Source organism: Ovis canadensis, chromosome 12, assembly GCF_042477335.2.
Source record: "Ovis canadensis isolate MfBH-ARS-UI-01 breed Bighorn chromosome 12, ARS-UI_OviCan_v2, whole genome shotgun sequence".
Classification (NCBI taxonomy): domain Eukaryota; kingdom Metazoa; phylum Chordata; class Mammalia; order Artiodactyla; family Bovidae; genus Ovis; species Ovis canadensis.
The window spans coordinates 86475719-86498542 of record NC_091256.1 but is presented as its reverse complement, the minus strand read 5'-3'; the positions used below and the strand labels follow the sequence as shown (position 1 = coordinate 86498542).

At 41.5% G+C, this 22824-nt stretch overlaps 1 protein-coding gene across 50 annotated transcripts in view; it reads left to right on the top strand.

Moving 5' to 3' along the window:
- Positions 1–9747: 9747 nt before the first annotated feature.
- Positions 9748–22824, top strand: part of CD46 (CD46 molecule) — a 39551-nt gene continuing 26474 nt past the window's right edge. For 29 of the 50 annotated variants that reach the window (XM_069544294.1, XM_069544284.1, XM_069544295.1 and 26 more), the window contains exons 1-3: positions 9891–10138; positions 13377–13616; positions 13967–14069. In XM_069544294.1, coding sequence (XP_069400395.1) covers positions 10018–10138; positions 13377–13616; positions 13967–14069 — 464 coding nt within the window. In that variant the 5' untranslated portion in view covers positions 9891–10017. Of the gene's footprint in view, positions 10146–13376; positions 13617–13966; positions 14070–22824 lie in introns of all 50 variants that reach the window. The other 21 variants (XM_069544319.1, XM_069544320.1, XM_069544315.1 and 18 more) reach the window with 10 other exon arrangements.

Below are 22824 nucleotides of genomic sequence, written 5' to 3'. Positions count from 1 at the left end.
CTACAAACTACCAGTTTCTGTTCGTTTCCTCTAACAAAACCATCATTCAGAGAAAGAAACAAGAAAATATATTCTGTGTTAATAGGGGCCTGTATGTGTTCTAGAATGAGGCTCTTTTTAGTTACTCAACTTGGAGGACACTTTGCTTTGACAAAAGAAGCAAGAGGAAAGGTCAAGTTACTCTTTACTCTCACTTATCTCCTCAGTATTATGCAATACTTTCTTGTTCCCAACATAGCAACCGTAGAGGGCAAGAAACACTTCCTGTGAACTTGTTATTCATGATGCTTGCAGCATGATTATCAGCATATAAATTCTGGGGTAGGTCAGTTGTCGGCCATGCTGTCATCTAAATAAAGGGACTTGGGATTTCAGTGTCCTTCCTTGACAAAGCACTATAAAGTTGGGAACATCTCGAAATAAAACACTGACAAGGAGCCAGTTATTCTCAACAGAATAAGATCTGAGATTCCTAAAACCTTAGAAGTGACCACACAGACACGGGAAACAAACACGGGAACCTGAGGTTACAGAAGCTCTCCCAGCACGTCCTGAAGCTCCCTCCTCTCAGCTTGGTCTCCAGTCACTCCTCCCCTCTCTTATCTCATGTTGAAAGCACACATTATCTAGTCAGGGGAAAACTATGCTCTGGATGTATAAGCAGTCTCAACTGGTTAAAGAAAGAAGATGTCACTGAGAGTTTCTGTTTACATGTTTGTCTTTTTTCTTTCTTATATTTAAATATTTATAACATGGAACGGGCTCATGGAAGAGAATTGGGAAAACACAGGAGGAAGATATGAAAATCTGATTCAGTTCAGTTCACTTCAGTTCAGTAGCTCAGTCGTGTCTGACTGTTTGCGACCCCATGAATCGCAGCACGCCAGGCCTCCCTGTCCATCACCAACTCCCGGAGTTCACTCAGACTCACACCCATCGAGTCAGTGATGCCATCCAGCCATCTCATCCTCTGTCATCCCCTTCTCCTCCTGCCCTCAATCCTTCCCAGCATCAGAGTCTTAGTTACCTATAAATATATTACCTAGTGATAACCACTGCTACTATTTTAATTCATTTTCTGCTAATCTTTGTTCAGATATATTTCTTTATAAACACAGGTATTTTTCCTTTTAAATACCTTCTTTTTCTTTTATAGAGGAGAACCCAATCCATATAGATAGATTGGAGTAAGGTTTATGCTATGCCAGTTTTCACTTTCTCTAGGAAAAAATTAATTTCTGTTTAGTAAAAAGGCATTAAATGATTACAGAGAGGGGATGAAGGGAAATATCTGAAAGAAAATGAGGAGATTAATATTTCCTAAACTGTAGCTCAAAAGTACTTTGTATTATGTTCTATACAAAAAACACTAATATTTAAATAAAAGAATAATTTTTGTCATAAAATTAGCTAGCTTACTTTTAAAGGATTCAGAATAAACTAAATTAACTAAGAAAGCATGACTTTTAAGAATTTATCAAATTAATAAATGTGTATTGATACTTTCTAAATAAGTGGCCCTGGAGTCTTAACTGGTCCACATTTTTCTAGATCTAAAATTTATATGGAATGATATTGCGAGACTTGCTAATGACCTCTAGAAAATGTCAGTATATTTCTGAATATTTAACAATAGATCCATGTATGACTACTGCTAACTTCTGTGTAATTCTGGACTTTAACAGTTACTTTTAGAATATACTTCTGCCATATTCACCTTGATAAATATAAAGAATGAACTGCACACCAACTTGAATTTCAATTTGAAATTATGCAACATAGAAAAAAACTAGCATAAGCAAAGTCAACAGACAAACCGTGACCAATCAAAGACCAACCCTCCCCCAACCTCCTAAAATATGGGTAAATGACATGCAAGCAGGTAACTCAAAAAAGAAAGGCAAGTAGCCCATAAATATATGGAAAAGATGCTCGAACGTTCTACTTAGTTGAATTTTAGTAATCTCTGTTTATTCTTGGGTTTCTGAAGAAGTAACATTTAAAGGACTTAGAAATTAAATGCAGAGAAATACAACTTTCTTAGAATGAAAATTCTCTACCACAAGAAAATAATGTTCTGTTTCTCACCCCCCAAACTGGAGCAGGTTGGTGAGCAATTACATTAACAAATATCTGATACCTGAGACTTTGTAACTGTAGGAATCTGTGTGATTTTTTTCTGTTACATCAGCTATCTCTGGGAAATACTGTATATATAAAAGATGTCAAAAATATTATATAGCCTAACTTGCATTATTGAGCAATTCTTTTCAACCCTGGCCTTACATTTTTCATCTGAAAACCAGGGGCTGGAACAACTGGCCTTGAAAGCTATTCCTAATGTTAGCATTCTAATTTTGTTTTATTTTGCTTGACTTTTTGCACAGTTAAGTGTGCGTTGTAAGTTAGTTTAAGTCTATGATGTTTAAATGTACTGTCTCCACTATTATAATAAGAAAAGAATAAAAGATTTTATCTTCGCAAACCTACTTGTGGAATATGGTTTGTAATATTTATGGTGTGAAGCTTCCCAAAGCCAGGAGGAAACAAAGTGAGTATGTGGTGCTTCTGAGAAAGGCCCTCCTCCCTGTGCCTGGCAGGGTTCTGGATCCCTGTGCTGGGTGTGGCTCCACAGTAAAGCTCGTGAGGTCACAGACAAGCAAGAAGGTCAACTGACTGACAGGTGCCTACCAGGTGCAAGCAGAGATGGCAGAGCTCCCAGGACCAACATCAGAAAAGGTGGTTTAATTATTATCTCCTAATGGTGGATGTGAGAGTTGGACTGTGAAGAAAGCTGAGCACCGAAGAATTGATGCTTTTGACTGTGGTGTTGGAGAAGACTCTTCGACTGCAAGGAGATCCAACCAGTCCATCCTAAAGGAGATCAGTCCTGGGTGTTCTTTGGAAGGACTGATGCTAAAGCTGAAACTCCAATACTTTGGCCACCTCACTGAAGAGTTGACTCATTGGAAAAGACTGATGCTGGGAGGGATTGAGGGCAGGAGGAGAAGGGACGACAGAGGTTGAGATGGCTGGATGGCATCACGGACTCGATGGACGTGAGTTTGGATAAACTCTGGGTGTTAGTGATGGACAGGGAGCCTGGCATGCTGCGATTCATAAGGTCACAAAGACTCGGACATGACTGAGCAACTGAACAGAACTGATGGGTGGTTAGTTATTATTCTCTCTCAAGCTTTCACAAATACAAAGAACTATATGAAAAAGGTCTTGATGATCTTTGTAACCACGATGGTGTGGTCACTCACCTACAGCCAGACATCCTAGAGCATGAAGTCAAGGGAGGCTTAGGAAGAATTTCTAAGAACAAAGCTAGTGGAGGTGATGGAATTCCAGTTGAGCTATTTCAAATCCTAAAAGATGATGCTGTAAAAGTGCTGCACTCAGTATGTCAGCAAATTTGGAAAAGTCAGCAGTGTCCACAGGACTGGAAAAGGTTAGTTTTCATTCCAAAGAAGGGGAATGCCAAAGAACATTCACACTACCGCACCATTGCACTCATTTCACATGCTAGCGGCATAATGCTCAAAATCTTTCAAGTTATGCTTCAGCAGTATGTGAATCAAGGATTTCCAGATGTTCAAGCTGGATTTAGAAAAGTCAGAGGAACCAGAGATCAAACTGCCAACATCCATTTGATCACAGAGAAAGTAAAGGAATTCTAGAAAAACATCTACTTCTGTTTAGCATAAGCTAAAGTCTATGACTCTGTGGATCACAACAAACTGTGGAATATTCTGAAAGAAATGGGAATCTACCAGACCATTTTACCTGTGTCCTGAAAAACCTGTATGTGGGTCAAGAAGCAATGGTTAGAACTGGACAAGGAAAAATGTACTGGTTCAAAGTTGGGAAAGGAGCACAACAAGGCTGTATACCGTCACCCTGTTTGAAAGTGAAAGTGAAAGTTGCTCAGTAGTGTCCAACTCTTTGCGACCCCATGGACTATACAATCCATGGAATTCTCCAGGCCAGAATACCAGAGTTGGTAGCCCTTCCCTTCTCCAGGGGATCTTCCCAAACCAGGGATTGAACCCATGTCTCCCGCATTGCAGGTAGAGTCTTTACCAGCTGAGCCACAAGAGAAGTCCAAGAATACTAGAGTAGGTAGCCTATCCCTTCTCCAGGGGATCTTCCCAAGCCAGGAATTGAACTGAGGTCTCCTGCATTGCGGAGAAGGCAATGGCACCCCACTCCAGTACTCTTGCCTGGAAAATCCAATGGGCTGCAGTCCACGGGGTCACTACGAGTCGGACACGACTGAGCGACTTCACTTTCACTTTTCACTTTCCTGCATTGGAGAAGGAAATGGCAACCCACTCCAGTGTTCTTGCCTGGAGCATCCCAGGGACAGGGGAGCCTGGTGGGTTGCCGTCTATGGGGTCACACAGAGTCGGACACGACTGAAGCAAATTAGCAGCAGCAGCTCCTGCATTGCAGGTGGATTCTTTACCAACTGAGCTATATTTAACTTATATGCAGACTTCATCATCCAAAATGCCAGGCTGGATATTATCACAAGCTGGAATCAAGATTGCCAGAAGAAACGTCAGTAACATGCTAATGATATCAGATGATATCATGCTAATGGCAGAAAGTGAAAAGGAACTAAAGAGCCTGTTGTTGAGAGTGAAAGAGGAGAATGAAAAAGCTGGCTTAAAACTCAACATTCAAAAAACTAAGATGATGGCATCTGGTTCCATCACTTCATGGCAAATACACGGGGAAAAAAATGGAAAGTGATGAACTTCGTTTCTGTGGGCTCCAAAATCACTGCAGATGGTGACCGAAGCCATGGAATTAAAAGATGCTTGCTCCTTGAACGTAAACTTATGACAAACCTAGACAACCTATTAAAAAGCAGAGATATCACTTTGCTGACAGAGGTCCATATAGTCAAAGTTATGGTTTTTCCTGCAGTCACATACAGATGTGAGAGTTGGACCATAAAGAAGGCTGAACACCAGAGAACTGATGCTTTTGAACTGTGGTGCTGGAGAAGACTCTTCAGACTCCCTTGAACATCAAGGAGATCAAAGCTGTCAGTCCTAAAGAAAATCAACCCTGAATAGTCATTGAAAGGAGTGATGTTGAAGCTGAAGCTCCAATACTTTGGCCACCTGATGGGAAGAGCCAACTCACTGGAAAGATTGAAGGCAAAACGAGAAGAGTGCATCAGAGGATGAGCTGGTTAGATAGTATCACTCACTGTCAACTGCAAATCGGTGCTTGCCAAGAGCATTTGCCAGTGACTGAACATGGATGTGAGAGTTGGACTGTGAAGAAGGCTGAGCGCCGAAGAATTGATGCTTTTGAACTGTGGTGTTGGAGAAGACTCTTGAGAGTCCTTTGGCCTGCAAGAAGTCCATTCTGAAGGAGATCAGCCCTGGGATTTCTTTGGAAGGAATGATACTAAAGCTGAAACTCCAGTACTTTGGCCACCTCATTCGAAAAGGAAAAGACTCATTGGAAAAGACTCTGATGCTGGGAGGGATTGGGGGCAGGAGGAGAAGGGAACCACAGAGGATGAGATGGCTGGATGGCATCACGGACTCGATGGACGTGAGTCTGAGTGAACTCCGGGAGTTGGTGATGGACAGGGAGGCCTGGCGTGCTGCGATTCATGGGGTCGCAAAGAGTCGGACACGACTGAGGGACTGAACTGAACTGAACAACAACAAGGGCATTTTCCATCTGTCTCTGCAGAGACTGAACCCTCTGTTGCTGCAGCTGCAGACCTGCAACTCTCCCTGAGGGGAATTCAGGGTGGAGAGTGAAGCACCCTGTACTCCAAGAAACTTGGTAAACATTTCTTCTGGTAGCTAGATATTTTCAGGAACTGATCTCATGATCCCAATCTTTGCATCTCTTCATGGCTAGAAAATCATTAAATCCCTTCATGGTGACATCAGCTCCTCGTGACTAGCAGAAAATCTTTTGTAAAGTAAGAGTTCATTTCATTGAACTCCCCCTTCACCAAAATCTTACACTGACCTCCTCCCACTGCCTCTTCGGAGCAGCCTCTCAGCGCTGTCTGAGGTACTGTCTCCCGGGCTGAAGTTTTCATTTTGCCCCAAATAAAATTTAACTCAGCTCTCCTGTTGTGTATCTTTTTAGTCGACGGACATGAATCTGAGCCAACTCTGGCAGATAGTGAAGGACAGGGGAGCCTGGCAGGCTGCAGTCCCCGGGTCTGCAATGAGAAGAGGATAGGACTTAGTGACTGACACCACCACCAACAACAAAAAAAGAGGGGAAAGCCTCTTCCGAGAGCATTTATAGGCCCCACCTCTGAAAGACAAAATGTAAATAAACCAGTTTAGGAGGAAAGAGGTATCTAACACTGTTTTATATACTGACATCCGCAGACACCTCCCTCCATGTTACCGCCATTCCTAAAGCTTACAGGAGAGCTACTACAGAGCTCAAAATCTGGTCTACAAACGATCAGACTCTCCATTCTCTCCTCATTTTCTTGTTGGCAGTTTGGCAAAGTCTTTGTGGACTTTGGAGGAACCACTAGTGTTTAAGCCCCTACTTCACTCAAAGCCTGACTCTCAAGTTCTTTGCCTCTCAGAACCTTAGGAAGTTCACGGCTGATACTCTCCCTTTGAACTCTGTCACTAAAATGATCTCTTCAAGGCTAAGTGTTGAACAGTGGATCCACTTCGGAGGTCAGCTCGCCTTTCCTGATTCAGGAAAGTTTTCCGTGTAGACACATAGCTCCTGCCTTTCAGAGAAAAATCCAGCTTTGCTCCCAGTACCTAACACTATTAAAATCAAAATTTCTCAGAATTTTTCCAGCATTTGGTACATCCTCACTAGGGGAGAAGCAGCAGTAATATGTTAAAAGCACTTGACAGCCACATCCATTTATTTCATTCAGTATTTAATGAGTATTTGTTAAGCACTCAGTATCAGTCTAGAACTGTCTCAACACTGGAGATACAGCAAAAAACGATCTCTGCCCCATGGAGCTTGTTCAGAAAAATAGGGACCAAGGCTCAAAAACCTTTCAAACGTAGTATCCCTTGAGTCAAATCAAAATAAGTCAAGAAATTTACGTAAAACTCTTCTATAATAAGAATGACTTGATGAACCCCAGAAATATCACTGACTGAAACAAAATTCCAGCAAAACCCAATTCTTGGATCTAATATAGCACTTGTAACTAGGAAACCAAACAGTAGTCATATTTTTCTCCTTTTAAATTTTCTCATGAGAAAAGAACTTACTTCTAAGACTAGAAATAGATTGGAAGTGTTTTTCAATTTAATTCAGCTATAACTGACATATAACATTATACACTGATAGCTGCAGAGAACAATGAATAGATCTGTTTTCTTAAGTGCCAACACTGAGCCACAAAACATTTCTGTTGTATCACTGTTTTACAACTATAAGAAATAACAAAAATGACAATTCCCCTTCATTGAGTTTCCTATTCCTTTTCTCCTTAATTATAACCTCCTTTAATTGTCATCATGGAGTGTCTGAATTTTATAACCCAAGATACTAAGGTGTTCATTTTATACATTACCTTCACAGTTAGTATCTTGTATGTTCTGCCAAGAATCCAAATGTTGTGTTGATCTGGGAGGAAGCAGAAATTCCAAAGTTTGCTGAGCCCAGAAAATCTTTAATACAAATTGTTTAAAATATATACAAAGTTCTATAATTACATAAGATACATTTGAGTTTTACATGAAGAGCTTTCTTTCCTTACCATCCTCTCATAAATTAACCGCATGTGACACAGGTTTTATTTCCACCATTCTGTGAACAAAGGAGTAGTTGATATGCAGGTTGGATTTTTAAAAAAGATTTTTTTTTTACCTGATTCCAAATGTAATTAAGGGTCAATGCAGAAAACTAAAAGGCACACAAAAATGAAATATACATAAGCCTATCAACTGTTATTTTTGATTTATTTTCAAGTAACCTCTTTTTAAATATTTAATAAATATTTTAATAAAAGGGATGCCAAAAAGCACACACTGATTTGGAGTTTGCTTGTTCAACTTATGAATATGTCTTAGTTTCTCACTTTTTTTACACTTCTTGCTGTACAAAATTTCATTTCAAAAAGATACCTATCAAAAAAATCTTATACTTCTGCCAAATATTTAAGAGTTTATATTTTCTCCAAAATTATACATCTTTGTTCACAACTCTGATGATTTCCTTGGGGTAAACTCTAAATGGCCCTAGTGGTTTCAAAGTCATGTCCATTTAAACTTTTAAACCAAGCAAAAGTGATGTTAAAAACTAAAAGTTTGAGGGTACTGGTTCCCCCAGCCCACAATGTTTACACATTGGTTGACATTTTTATTCTTTACCAATTATTACCAAGAAAATGTCAACTCCTTTGTCTGCTGTTTAATAATGGTCACATTACTTTTCTTTCCTATTACTAGGCATACAGCTTTACTCACAACTCTACAAATAAATTTTACTCATTCTTCATTTTCCAGCATTGAGAGATTGGTTCATCAGAAAAGTTGTCACTCATTAATTCCTACCCATTCCAACTCTAATGACATTCATTGCTTCCAGAAATGTGGTACTTAAGGCACCCTTTATCCTGGTTTTTTCATGCATGTGTATTTCATCTTCAATAAAACATTTAGTTGTTCAAAGGCAAGGCCATAGAGTTGAGGCCCCATATGCTAATGGCCTGGTGTTATTTAATAATTTATCTTCCCGGGGTCCTCTCCTGGGAATTACAGAGGAGACTAATCAACTTTTTGCGTGCTGCAGTCCATGGGGTAGCAAAGGGTCAGACATGACTGAGCAACTGAACTGAACTGACTTTAGCAGTTGCGAGAGCAATGGCCAAACCTTTTGTGATTTTGATATCCATCAGGCCAGGAGAAACTTTCAGTAGCAGACGTTCAGCCATGGAAATCTCAATTATTGCCCCAAATTATGACTGATGTCGACTAAAAGAAGATGTACAACTTAAGAGTCGTGAGTTAAGTTTTATTTGGGGCAACATGAGGACTGCAGCCTGGAAGGCAGCACCTCAGCTCTGAGAGACTGCTCCAAAGCGGCGATGGGGGAAAGTCAATATATAAAGTTTCGGTGAAGGGGGAGCTCAATGCCATGAAGCAGTCCTTTTACAAAAGGTATTTGTTAGTCATGAGGCTCTGATGTCACCATGAAGGGACTTAGTGCTTCTCTAGCTAGGAGGAGATGCAAGGATTGAGATCATAAAACCTGTTCCTAAAAATATCCAACTATCCAAAGACCCGTCCCACCAGATTCCCTGGAGAACAGAGAGCCTCACTCCATCCTGAACTCCCTCAGGGGTTGCTGAAGGTCAATAGTCCTAGCAGCATGGGGTTCAGTCTCCCTAGGGGCAAATGACTTTGCTGTTCAGTCGTCAGCAGGGCTCTTGGTAAGTGCCACTTTAGAGTTGACACTAACTCATGCCAAAGTCTGAGCAAGGGCAGAGGCGTCCTGACATTCTGGATCCCAGGGCCAAACTGGGGTCTTGAGGGCGTGTCTGCTCCCCTTGCCCGAGCTCTAGGGTTCTATTTTTAGGTCTCTGCCCTTTATTCTTTAATCCAGCCTTCCGGAAAACGGACACGATAACAACGTCACCCGGAGTTTACGTTCCACCCTTCCGGCACAGGGCGTTAACAGTCCCTTTTAACAAAGCCGAGCCCAGAGGAACCAGCTATTTCCCGCAAGCCGCAGCGGCTTCCTGGTAGGTCCGCAAGTGGGCGGAGCTAGAGGCAGTCACGGGGCGGAAGGCTGTCCGGGTCCCCGGGACGCGCAGCACTCCCCACTCGTGGGCGGGGCCTTCAGGCCTGTGGGAGGGGCCGCCGGCCCGTCGGCCCCACCCCCTTCGCCGTGTCACTTCCGCCCTGGGTGCGCCGCGGGGCTCAGGTCGTCCGCGCTGTTGCTGCGTGCAGCTCTTGTATCGGGCGGAGCTGGACTCAGCAAGGTCTCTGCGGAGCAGTCTCGGGCGTCCTGCTGGTTTCTCCGAGAATGAAGGCGTCTTGCGCGCCGCGGAAGGCGCCGCCCCGCTGCTCCGAAAGACTGGCTTCCTCTGGGCGTTTCGCCGGGGTGCTTCTGCTGGCGCCGCTGCTCGTGCTGCTCGCGTCCTCCGGTAGCCTGTGCGCCCCGGCCAGGGACGGGGACCGGAGCGGGCGCGGGGCCGGGCGGCTGGGCGTTGCTGGGAGCCTTGGTGGTGTGGGCAGCAGGCGCGGGGCCGGGTCCCTGCGCGATCGTCAGGGGTTGGGGTTGAAGTGTACTGGGGGGTGGGTGGGGTGGGCACCTCGGAGACGGCGTTCCTTAGTGGTGTGGCTGGGGGGTTTACCTGGGCCCGGGTTGGGACCCTCGCCGAAGCTTCCAGAGTGGTTCCGGGACTGATCCAGTCGGGAAGGCGAGAACCCACCTGCAGGGTGGTGACGGTGTCCGGGGTTGTTGCTAGGCTGCTGCTGTGTCTCCTGGGGGAGTTGGCCCTGTGTTTTTTTTTTCCGGGGCGGGGTGATGCCTGGTGCCCCGCGGGGCCTGTCTAGGATTAGGGGAGTCCGGGCTAGGTGTACCCAGGTATGTGCTTTGAGGAAGTGGCCAGTCCAGCTGGGCCGAATGCGGAACAGGAAAGCTTCTTGCCTTGAAAGTGGGGGCCTGCGGAGCCTGTGTGGTGCACGTTGTCTCTGCTGAGAGCAGGCCCTGGCTAGGGTTAGAAGGTTTGCAAGGGGAAAAGGGCGCTTTTTGTAATTCAGGTTAACAGGCAACTTGGTACCCAGTTAATATAGATAGCAAGGAAAGAGTTTTTCAGCCATGAGGGAGCTAAGAGAATGATCAATAGCTCCAGATGGTACAGGCAGGTTAACTCGAATTACTGAGGGTGAGGGACAGAGAATGAGGCTGAATTTACCTAGAAGGAGGCTGGCTATTTGCTTGAACCTGGTAGATTTTTTTTTTTTTCCTAAGGTCTAGAAATGAGTAGAATGTGAGAAATAAAATGGATAGGTGTAAATGTTAAAGCCTCCGTTTTGAGGAGCCAAAGGAAGGTTAAAAATAGGTTGTGTAGGCAAAAATCGGAAAGAGTCTTTAGGTTTCACTAGAGTTCTAGTTTTGGTCAGAGACCGTGATTATTCAAAGGTACCACCTGGGCAGGGACGTGGGCCTATGCTTGACTCAGAGAGTTATTTTTATAACTTTGGCAAGCAAGTAGGGAGTGCTTAGACAACTTTTGTAAGTGTACGGAGGTGGGCAGTTCTCTTGACGCATAGTAGAGACTATTTCACCTTTCTGAAACTCATCTGGAAAACTGGAGAATTTTCTGAATGCAGCCTATGGAATTATATAATGGCACCTGTTAAATATAGCACCGTGTGTGTGTGTGTGTGCTCAGTGTTGTCCAGCTCTTTTGGGACCCCATGGACTATAACTCATCAAAGTACAGCATTGCAGCCCGGTAATGTTTACACTGTAAATTCTCTAGGAAAAAGGGAGTCAAGATATGATTTTTTGATGCTGACAGTGTTTGAAAATCCTTATAGGAAAAAGGATTCAGTATTCTGAGAAAGGGGAAATTTGATGATAAAAATATGATATCGGACTCAGTCATTACAGTGTATGAAGCTTATAATCCACTGATTTCCAAAGCAAACGTTCTAAACTGCATATTGTTGAAAGCATGTTTTTCATGATGCATGTTATTTGGAAGAGATACTTGAAGTTAGCTGAATGGATTAAAAATACCAATTGACATTTGTTTGTCCATACACTGTATGTGAGAGTCATATCAGAAATTCTCCCTTCTTTTTATGTTTTCAAGATAGTTACTAAAATTGAATGCATAAAGCAAAGAACACATATAGCTTAATCATATGCATGGTCACTTGAGTTCTTTCTTCGTGCTTCCAGGATATACTTGAATGATGATGTGTGTTTTTATCTAAAATGGAATTATATAACATTTCTAGCCCATATTCTTTTCTGTTATAAAAAATAGAATGTGTGTCTCAGAGTATTCAGTAAATTTAACATTAATACCTGTGGCTTTTTGATTTTGGTTTGTTATGGGCAGTTAATGGAGGAAAATTCATGTATCATGATCAGCAAAGTAGAAATGTTGGAAACATTTGATAAATGTTGGCGCAGTTAACTTGACATGATATAAGTCATGTTATAAGTGAAATGTTGGACTAGTATCAAGAGAGAAGTTTTAGAATTTAGAATATCATGGAAAAGAATATAGAGGGAAAGTGAATATAGAATATGAGGGAAAGAAGAGTGATATTTCACTTGTTTAGAATTCTCTCAATCTGAAGTAAGACCTAGATCAGGGAGTAAGTAAATGTTCCCCAGGGATCAAAATAGGTCTGTCTCGTTTCCCTTGTACGCGAGGCCTCTGCTTTCCTTTAGCCCTTTAGGACGTGATGTGTCTCCATCACATGATTTTATATGATTTTTCTAACAGATCTGTTAGGTTGTCAAGTGCCCAGGTACTTAAAAGGAAGAGGACTTGCTGAAATAGAAATGACATTATTCTAGGGAGAAAAAATTTTCCCCCAACATTCCCTGCAAAAACCCCAGAAGTAAAAAACTCTAAAAGCATCTCAGGATAGTAGCTTTATGTCAGGATGTATTGGATAAACAACCCAGCTACCTTACGGAGCTTCTGAAGGATTGATCTGTGAAGGAAAATGAAATCATATTTAATACCCAGGAGAGCAAGTTTTTTTTCATATAATGCTATCCAAATATTATATTTTGATATTTACAGTGTCTCTATATATCACTTAAAAAATGTTCAGTTCACTAATAGAAAACAAATGAAGTATTTTGAAATACTTTGGTCCCTATTTATTTTGATTTATTAATCCCTCAATGTATATTTTATATTCACCTCTCAGCATATCTTGAGTTACAACTGAGTATACAGTTCAGTAGAAAAAGAAGGCATCTGATTCCTGCCTTCTGGGCCCATGTCTTCTGAGAGAAAACGGCCTAATATGTTTGTGTTTCAAACTCTGGAAGAATAATCTGAACATAGCGCTATAGGAGACTTCTTGGAAGAGAGGTGGGTTTTGAGATGATGAATTTAGAAAGAAGTGGGGAAGGCTACGGACCTATAAACATATTTACATTTCAGAACCAGGCACATTGATGCTGTCTCTTCCATTTACTGCTGAATTAAAATTCATCGTATTCTCCAACAGGCCAGAAGCTCATAGGTTGTTGTTTAAAGTAGGCAGGGCACATAGAAAATCTTGCTAAGAACTTTTCCGTTTGTCCTGTACTGCCTCCCTATCTGCTGCCAGGCCACAGTCCCTGTCTGGTGAAGAAGATAAAAGGACTTATTTTTATGCTCTTATTCTCTCTATTTCTAGATGCCTGTGGTGATCCGCCAAGATTTGTCACTATGAAGCCCAAGGCTGACCCTGCATCCAGTTATAGTCCTGGATTTGTCACTGTGACACCCCAGGGTAACACTACATCCGGTTATCCTCCTGGGCATCGGATTCTGTATGAATGTCGTCTGGGTTTCCAGCCAGTGACTCCTGGTCAAGTCCTCGCTCTTGTCTGTCAGGAAAATAAAACATGGTCGTCTCTCCAGGAGGGCTGTAAAAGTAAGTAAACAAATTTTTTTTTTTAATTCAAAAAACTTTTTATTGCTCTAGAGATTTTCACACATTTTAGAGTATGTATTTTACTACTGAAATGATCGTTTTCTCGTGTGAATGTAGGTTTTTAGATAGCCATGCATTCAGGCTTTGAAAAATCTCCAGGGAATTGTTTTCATCACAATTGGTTGCCTGGGTAATTAAGAATCTTATGTGGCATTATAATAGTTAAAGCAAGAAAATAATAATAAAAGTAGTAATATTCCCATGAGTTCTAACAAGCCATATAGAATTTTGAATTTGATTCAGATCTATTTTGAAATGGGTATAAAACAAGTTTGATCTTTTGCTTTTAGGAAAACAGTGTTCCAACCTAGCTGATCCCACGAATGGCCAAGTTATCTTTGTAAATGGAAGTATGGAGTTTGGTTCACAGGCTCACTATGTTTGTAATCAGGGGTAAGTAGGCTGCTCCTTAGAGGAAATAAGCTTGTGTGTGACTAAGTCCATTTTCATTTTGCCTCTCTTAAGCATTGCCATAAAGTTGATTTCATTTTGCTTTATATGTGAGTCATACTGTAGCCAAATAACCTTGGGCTTTTTATGAAGATTGAAAAGATAAATAATAGAACTAATAGAAATTAGAAATAGAACCAATAGAAACTAATAGAAATTGAAATTGAAGGAAAGTGAAATAGTATAAAATTTAGTATACAGGTGAAGTTGCTCAGTTGTGTCCGACTCTGCGACCCCGTGGACTGTAGCCTACCAGGCTCCTCTGTCGATGGGATTTTCCAGGCAATAGTACTGGAGTGGATTGCCATTTCCTTCTCCAGGGGATCTTCCTGACCCAGGGATTGAACCCGGGTCTCCCACATTGTAGACAGATGCTTTACCATCTGAGCCATGAGGGAAGTTGACAAAATTTAGTGTATGTATTAAACAATGAAAAATCATGGTGACTGTATCCTTGACAACACAGTGCACTCTCTTTGTCAATAAAATGTCCAATTCTGAGATTTGAAATAGGGTTTATGGAACTGGGAATTGGAATAGCCAACTATAGTTGTTCTTATATCGAAGAAATCTGTAAGATGTTACTAGACCAAACTTGACCTGGCTAGCTTAGACAGTAATCTTCATCAGGATCTTTTAGTTGGAAAACCTTATTGTTGAAACTACCACATAGGAGTGAAGCATCTCAAAGTACTGAGTATTTAATAACAGCCTTTGTTCTGCAGGGTTCTCTTAATAGTAAGGATATTAATATTAATATTAAGGATACTGAGCCTTTTTTAAAAATATGAATTTAAGGGATAATGTGATATCTCTGGAAATGCAACTGGCTTTTTATTATTGTCTATGTATCCTGGTACTTTACTGAGTTTATTCAGTCAGTCCACTCGCTCAGTCATGTCGGACTTTTTGCGACCCCATGAACCACAGTATGCCAGGCCTCCCTGTCCATCACCAACTCCTGGAGTTCACACAAAACTCAGGTCCATTGAGTCCGTGATGCCATCCAGCCATCTCATCCTCTGTCGTCCTCTTCTCCTCCTGCCCCCAATCCCTCCCAGCATCAGGAACTTTTCCAATGAGTCAACTCTTCGCATGAGGTGGCCAGAGTATTGTAGTTTCAGCTTTAGCATCAGTCCTTCCAATGAACACCCAGGACTGATCTCCTTTAGGATGGATTGGTTGGATCTCCTTGCAGTCCAAGGGACTCTCAAGAGTCTTCTCCAACACCACAGTTCAAAAGCATCAATTCTTCGGCTTTCAGTTTTCTTCACAGTCCAACTCTCACATCCATACATGATCAGTGGAAAAATCATAGCCTTGACTAGACGGACCTTAGTCAGCAAAGTAACGTCTCTGCTTTTGAATATGCTATCTAGGTTGGTCATAACTTTCCTTCCAAGGAGTACGTGTCTTTTAATTTCATGAGTGCGGTCAGCATCTGCAGTGATTTTGGAGCCCCCAAAAATAAAGTCTGACACTGTTTCCCCATCTATTTCCCACGAAGTGATGGGACCAGATGCCATGATCTTCGTTTTCTGAATGTTGAACTTTAAGCCAACTTTTTCACTCTCCTCTTTTACTTTCATCGAGAGGCTTTTTAGTTCCTCTTCACTTTCTGCCATAAGGGTGGTGTCATCTGCATATCTGAGGTGATTGATATTTCTCCCGGCAATCTTGATTCCAGCTTGTGCTTCTTCCAGCCCAGCGTTTCTCATGATGTACTCTGCATATAAGTTAAATAAGCAGGGTGACAGTATACAGCCTTGACGTACTCCTTTTCCTATTTGGAACCAGTCTGTTGTTCCATGTCCAGTTCTAACTGCTGCTTCCTGACCTGTATACAGGTTTCTCCAGAGGCAGGTCAGGTGGTCTGGTATTCCCATCTCTCTCAGAACTTTCCACAGTTTATTGTGATCCACACAGTCGAAGGCTTTGGCATAGTCAGTAAAACAGAAATAGATGTTTTTCTGGAACTCTTGCTTTTTCGATGAGCCAGTGAATGTTGGCAATTTGATCTCTGGTTCCTCTGCCTTTTCTAAAACCAGCTTGAACATCTAGAAGTTCACGGTTCACGTATTACTGAAGCCTGGCTTGGAGAATTTTGAGCATTACTTTACTAGTGTGTGAGATGAGTGCAATTGTGCGGTAGTTTGAGCATTCTTTGGCATTGCCTTTCTTTGGGATTGGAATGAAAACTGACCATTTCCAGTCCTGTGGCCACTGCTGAGTTTTCCCAATTTTCTGGCATATTGAGTGCAGCACTTTCACAGCATCATCTTTCAGGATTTGAAATAGCTCAACTGGAATTCCATCACCTCCACTAGCTTTGTTTCTTAGGTCCACCTGACTTCAGATTCCAGGATGTCTGGCTCTGGGTGAGTGATCACACCATTGTGATTATCTGGATCATGAAGCTCTTTTTGTACAGTTCTGTGTATTGTTGCCACCTCTTCTTAATATCTTCTGCTTCTGTTAGGTCCATACCATTTCTGTACTTTATCAAGCCCAATAAACTCAATAGTGAACTGAGTTTATTAGTTCCCACATTCGTATTTGTGTTTATGTGTGTGTGTGCATAATCTTTAGGGTTTTCTGTGTAGTAGAAATATATATATATTTTATATATATATATATATAATATATATAGTTTCTTGCTTAATTACTCTAGCTAGAGCTTCTAGTACCATGTTGAATAAAAGTGGTAAAAGTAGTTGTCCATGCCTGTTCTGATCAAATTTTGTCAAGTTTCTTTTCTGCCTCAGTTAAGGTGATCATGTGCTTTTTTTGTTTCATTCTTTTGATATGGCTTATTACAATGATTGTTTTTTTTTATGTGTTGAGCCATCCCTTGCATTCTCAGGATAACTCTCACTTGCTCATGATGTTTAATCCTTTTAAGATGCTGTTGAGTTGTTTACTAGTATCGTGTTGAGGTTGTTTGCATCGGTGTTTTTAAAGGCTGTTGATCTAACTTTCCTTGTGTCTTTGTCGGATTTTGCTATCGTGGTAATGTTCATCTCACAGAATGAGCTCAGAAGACTTCCCTTCGCTTTAGTTTTTTGGAAAAGTTTGGGAAAGATTGGTGTTACTTCTTTAAATGTTTGGTAGATTCACCAGTGAAACCATCAGATCCAGAATTTTTTTTTATTGAGAGATTTTTGGTTACTGGTTCTGTCTCCTTACTGCAGCTGCTGCTGCTAAGTCGCTTCAGTTGTGTATGAGTCTGTGTGACCCCATAGACAGCAGCCCACCAGGCTCCTCTGTCCCTGGGATTCTCCAGGCAAGAATACTGGAGTGGGTTGCCATTGCCTTCTCCAATGCGTGCATGCATGCTAAGTCGCTTTAGTCATATCTGACTCTGTGACCCTGTGGACAGCAGCCCACCAGGTCCTCTGTCCACAGAATTCTCCAGGCAAGAACACTGGAGTGGGGTGCTGTTTTCCTTCTCCCATCTCCTTCCTAGTTAAGGTTTATTCAGATTATCTGTTCGGGTGATTAAGTCGTGGTAGGTTTTGTGTTTCTAGGAGTTTGTCTGTTTTATCCAGTGCTTCCATTTGCGGCATAAAATTATTCCTGGCCCTCTTACAGTATTTTTTATTTCTGTCAAATCAGTGGTGGTGTTACTACTTTTATTTCTGACTTAGTAATTTGAGTCTAATCACTTTTAGTCTATTTAAAGCTTTTTAAACTATTGTACTTTTTGAAGAACCTATTTTTGGTTTCTTCAATTTTTCTCTATTGTTTTGCTCTTTTTTTGTTTATCTCTGTTCTAATATGGCAACTAAACTGTAATAAATCTTTATTATTTACTTCCTTCTGCTAGCCTTGGATTTATTTCTTTTTCTGGTTCCTTAACTTGTAAACTTAGTTTGAACTTTCAGAGGTATCATTTCTTAATGTAAACATTTATAGGTGTAAATTTCCCCTTTGGCACTAGATCCCATAAGTTTTGATATGTTATATTTTCATTCCCATTTGTCAAGGAATGTTTTAATCACTCTGATTTCTGCTTTGAACCATTGGTTGATTTAAAACATACTGTTTAACTTTCATAGTTTCATGAATTTTCAGTTTTCCCTTTGTTAATGATTTTTAACTTCTTCCTAGTGTGGTCAAAGGATATGCTTTGTGTAATATCTACCTTTTAAAATCTACTTAAAATTAGTTTGTAGCATAAAATAAACATAGTATTGTTTGTTAAATAATTACGTGTGAATAACGTTGTTTCCTTACTATAGCCTAGCATATGGTCTATCCTGGAGAGTATCCCATGTGCTGTTGGGAAGCCTGTATAGTCTGTTTTGTTGGCTAGAGTGCTTTGTATGGATCTGTGAGCTCTGGTGTTTTCTTATTAAGGTCCTCTGTTTATCTTCTGCATAGTCGTTCTGTCCATTACTGTGAGTGAGGTATCACAGTCTCCAACTAATGCTGGAGAAACGCTTATTGTGTAGGAATGTGTACTTGCCCCTTCCATTCTGTCATTTCTTTTTTTTTTATACTTTATTTATTTATTTTTAACTTTTTATTTTTACTTTATTTTACTTTATAATACTGTATTGGTTTTGCCATACATTGACATGAATCCACCATGGGTGTACATGCAATCCCAAACATGAACCCCTCTCCCACCTCCCTCCCCACAACATCCCTCTGGGTCATCCCCGTGCACCAGCCCCAAGCATGCTGTATCCTGCATCGGACATAGACTGGCGATTCGATTCTTACATGATAGTATACATGTTTCAATGCCATTCTCCCAAATCATCCCACCCTCTCCCTCTCCCTCTCCCTCTGAGTCCAAAAGTCCGCTATACACATCTGTGTCTTCTTTGCTGTCTTGCATACAGGGTCATCATTGCCATCTTTCTAATGTTCTGTCATTTCTTGCTTCGTGTATTTTGATGGCCTGTCTTTAGGTGCATAAACGTTTGTACTGTTACATCTTCTTGCAGCATTGAACCCTTGTTAGCATAAAATTTCCTTCTTTGTCTCTTGTAACCATTTTTTTTTTTTAATTTACAGTCTGTTTTGTCAGGTTTTAGTATAGCTCCTCAACTGTGTTGTGGTTACTGATACCTTTTCCCAGGCTTTCGTTTTCCCTCCATTGATGTCTTCTGCTGTCAAGTGAGTCTCTTGTAGACAGGACTTGGTTGGAGCAAGGAGGGACCTATTTCTGTTTTGGGTTTGTCTTCTAAATACTTTATAGCTTTTTCCCTAGTCCCTCATTTCCTGCATTACTGTCTTTTTTGTGTAGTTGATTTTTGTAGTGAAATATTTAAATTCCTGTCTCATTTCCTTTTATGTATCCTATGGCTGTAGTGTTTGATGTTACCCTTGGAAATTACATTTAACACTGTACATGGAAATTCCCTGGTAGTCCAGGGGTTCAGACTCTTCACCCCCACTGCAGGGGGCACAGGCTTGATCCCTGATTGGGGAGCTAAGATCCAAGCTGTGAATCCAGTAAGATTCATAGCGTGACCAAAACAAAGCAAAACAAAAAAACATTGTATAGTTACAACACTCCAGGTTGAATTCATACCAACTTAAATTCGATAAATTACAAAATCAGTCCTTTACCGCCCCGTACTCGACGCTTTTGGTTGTTGATGTCATACTGCTGCCTACACAATTAATTGTAGTGCTAGCCTCTACTTTAATAATCTATTTACTTATTTTATAATTTAGTCTTTTAAATCACATAGAAAACAAAATTTGTAGTTGCAAACCACTGTTTCAGTAATGCTAGCTTTTATAATTGCTTTTATATTTACCTTTGCTGAGTTTCTGTGTCTTTTTTTATACATAAGACTTCGAGACCTTTCATTCCCTTTTCAGTACTCCCTTCACATTTCTTCTTGAGTGTATAGTGGTCACAAACTTCTTAAGTTTTAAATTCTGGGAATGTCTTAAATTCTCCCTCATTTTTGACACTCAGTTTTGCTGGATAGAGGGGTTTTGGTTGAGTTTTTTTTTTTTTTAATTATATCAATAACTTTCTTCTGGACTCTGAATTTCTAATGACACATCTGCTGATAATCTTATTTACGATGCTTGGCATACGATGTTTCTCTTCTCTCTTGCAGTTTTCAGGATTATTTGTCTTTGTTTTTTGAAAGTTTGATTATTACGGCTTTGTGCAGGTCTCTTTGTATTCATCTTACTTAGAATTTTGAGCTTTTGACATATTTCTATTCATGTCTTTTATGGAATTTGGGACGTTCTCAGCTGTTATTTTTGTAAGAATTCTCTCTGTCCCTTTTCTGAGAGTCCCGTAGTGTATATGTTGGTCTCCTTGTTGGTGTCCCATGGAGTCCTTAGGCTTTATCCATTTTTCTTCAATCTTTTTTCTTTCTCAGAGTCAGTAATTTCTGTTCCCCTATATCAGTTCTACTAATTCTTGCTTCTCAAATAAGCCTTCAGTTTTTCTAGTGACTTTTTCTTTTCCATTAATGTCAGTTTCAACTCAAGAATTTATTCGGGTTCTTTTTAGTTTTCTGTCTCTAACTGCTATTTCCTCTGGGTTCACATATTGTTCTCTAGACTTTCCACATTTCTTCCTTTAGTTCTTTGTCCGTCTTAACAACTGTTATTTCTTCCCAGTTTCTCTGAGGCTCCAGGTCCGTGGGGCCAGGGTAGGGGGCCGCCCTGTGGGGCAGAGACGAGCCAGTGAAAGGCTGTATTTGACTGGCCTTCGTGGGGCACAGGTTGTTGCCTGGCCTTGCTTCCTGTGGCAGGTGACAGCGCGCGTGCACAGCCCTTGCAGCAGATTGTTTTGTCATAGTCGCGCTTCTGGGGAAAGCTGGCGGAGGAAAGGTTGGATGATGCCACCCCATGTGTGATGCACCAAGGGCAGGGTGGATTCTTTCTGGATATTATAGTCTGAGAGAGCTCGGCCCCCTCAGCTGTCTGTCTGCAGAAGTCAGACTCTGTTGGAGAGGCAGGATGCCCCGTGTCTTGGATTTCGACTTTAACCTCCTGCATGGTGACACTCGGCTGGACCTCAGGAGTGATGGTCTTGTCCATCAGGGTCTTCACAGAGATCTGCATCTGTGGTCTGCTGTCTGGCTGCTTTGTTGACAAAAAGTGGGGTGGCAGAACCGGCACCCACCTATGTCCAGAGAGCGGCCTCAGAAGACACCGCTTTAAGGCCTTTGCTCCATGGATCTGTCGTAAGGTCTTCAGAAAAAAAGCTCTTTTCATTTATCTTTCCATCTTTCCATTATATCTTTTGCATATGAGCCATAGATTCTTTTTCTGTTTCTTTGTATGCCTTGTGACTTTTTTGTGGAATCCATATATGAAATCTAACAATGTGGTGACTCTGAAAAATCAGATTGGCCCCTCTTATACTTTGATTTTGTTTTGATTATTGTGTGGTGTCTCAGCGCCGAGTCAGGTCTTTTCTGAGCCTTTCTCTTGGCGTGCGCAATTGCTTTCTAATTTTTTTTTCCACATGGCAATTATTTTGGAATATCCTAGTATTTAATGTCCAGCTTCTGCTAGTGGCTTCCCTGATAGCTCAGCTGGTAAAGAATCCACCTGCAATGCAGGAAACCTTGGTTCAATTCCTGGGTCCGGAAGATCCGCTGGAGAAGGGATAGGCTACCCACTCCAGTATTCTTGGGCTTCCCTTGTGGCTCAGCTGGTAAAAAATCTGCCTGCAGTGTGGGAGACCTGGGTTGGGAAGATCCCCTGGAGAAGGGAAAGGCTACCTACTCCAGTATTCAGGCCTGGAGAATTCCATGGACTGTATAGTCCATGGGGTTGCAAAGAGTAGGACATGACTGAGCCACTTTCGCTTACACTTCTGCTAGTGGGGAAGAAAAAAGTGAAGGAGGCAGCAAAGGGTGCTGGATTTCAAATTTCTTGGAAATCATTTGGCCAGTGTTGAAGGAGCTTGAAAAAGCTGGCGGAGGTGTGACGACAGTGGCTGCCCGTCTCTTTTTTGCTCCTCTGGGATCAGAAGCAGCAGTGATAAGAGCATAATTCCCTGCTCCTTGGAGGACAGGCCCCTTTTTGCCCGCCCTGGCTCCCACGGGCTACTTATAAGCTGCTCCGGCAGTATGTGCACAGAGGGCTGCTGAGGTGGGGGGTGGGGCGTTGCCACTGTACTGAGAGCTCAGATTGACTGAAATTAAGTTAACTTACCTGTCCAGTCTTCTCCTCCAAATTGCAAGCCATGATGAGATTCTAAATTTCCGAAAGAGGGGAAATCAGGCAGATTCTATCAGTGAATCTGTCGTCAAGATGGGGAGACAGATTCCTGTTGCCACCTGTTTTGCCGTCATCCCAGAGTCCTTTACTTAACGTGTTATAATGTAGAATCAGTGCGTTAACCCTTGGGGAAAAGTCATCTGGAAGGGGGCACAGGCAGATACACTGGGTATTTTTTAACTTGATCAAGTAAAAATAGTGGGAGATCCAGTGTATAGATAGAAAGGGGCTGCTAGGTGCCAGGAGACTCAAGGAAGCTGTAGACTTCTCGAGAAACACAACATATAGAGAGGTGTCAAAATAAAATAGTAAATGAAAAGCACCAACTAGATCATTTTCGTGATCTTTTCCGTGAGAGTCCAGAAGAATGTAGTATGAATTTAAATGATCAGAGAAGATTGCATTGAGTAGTGTTGCTAAACCACTTTACTGCTAGAAAGATGTAGGCATACCTTGGAGATAACTGCAGGTTCACTTC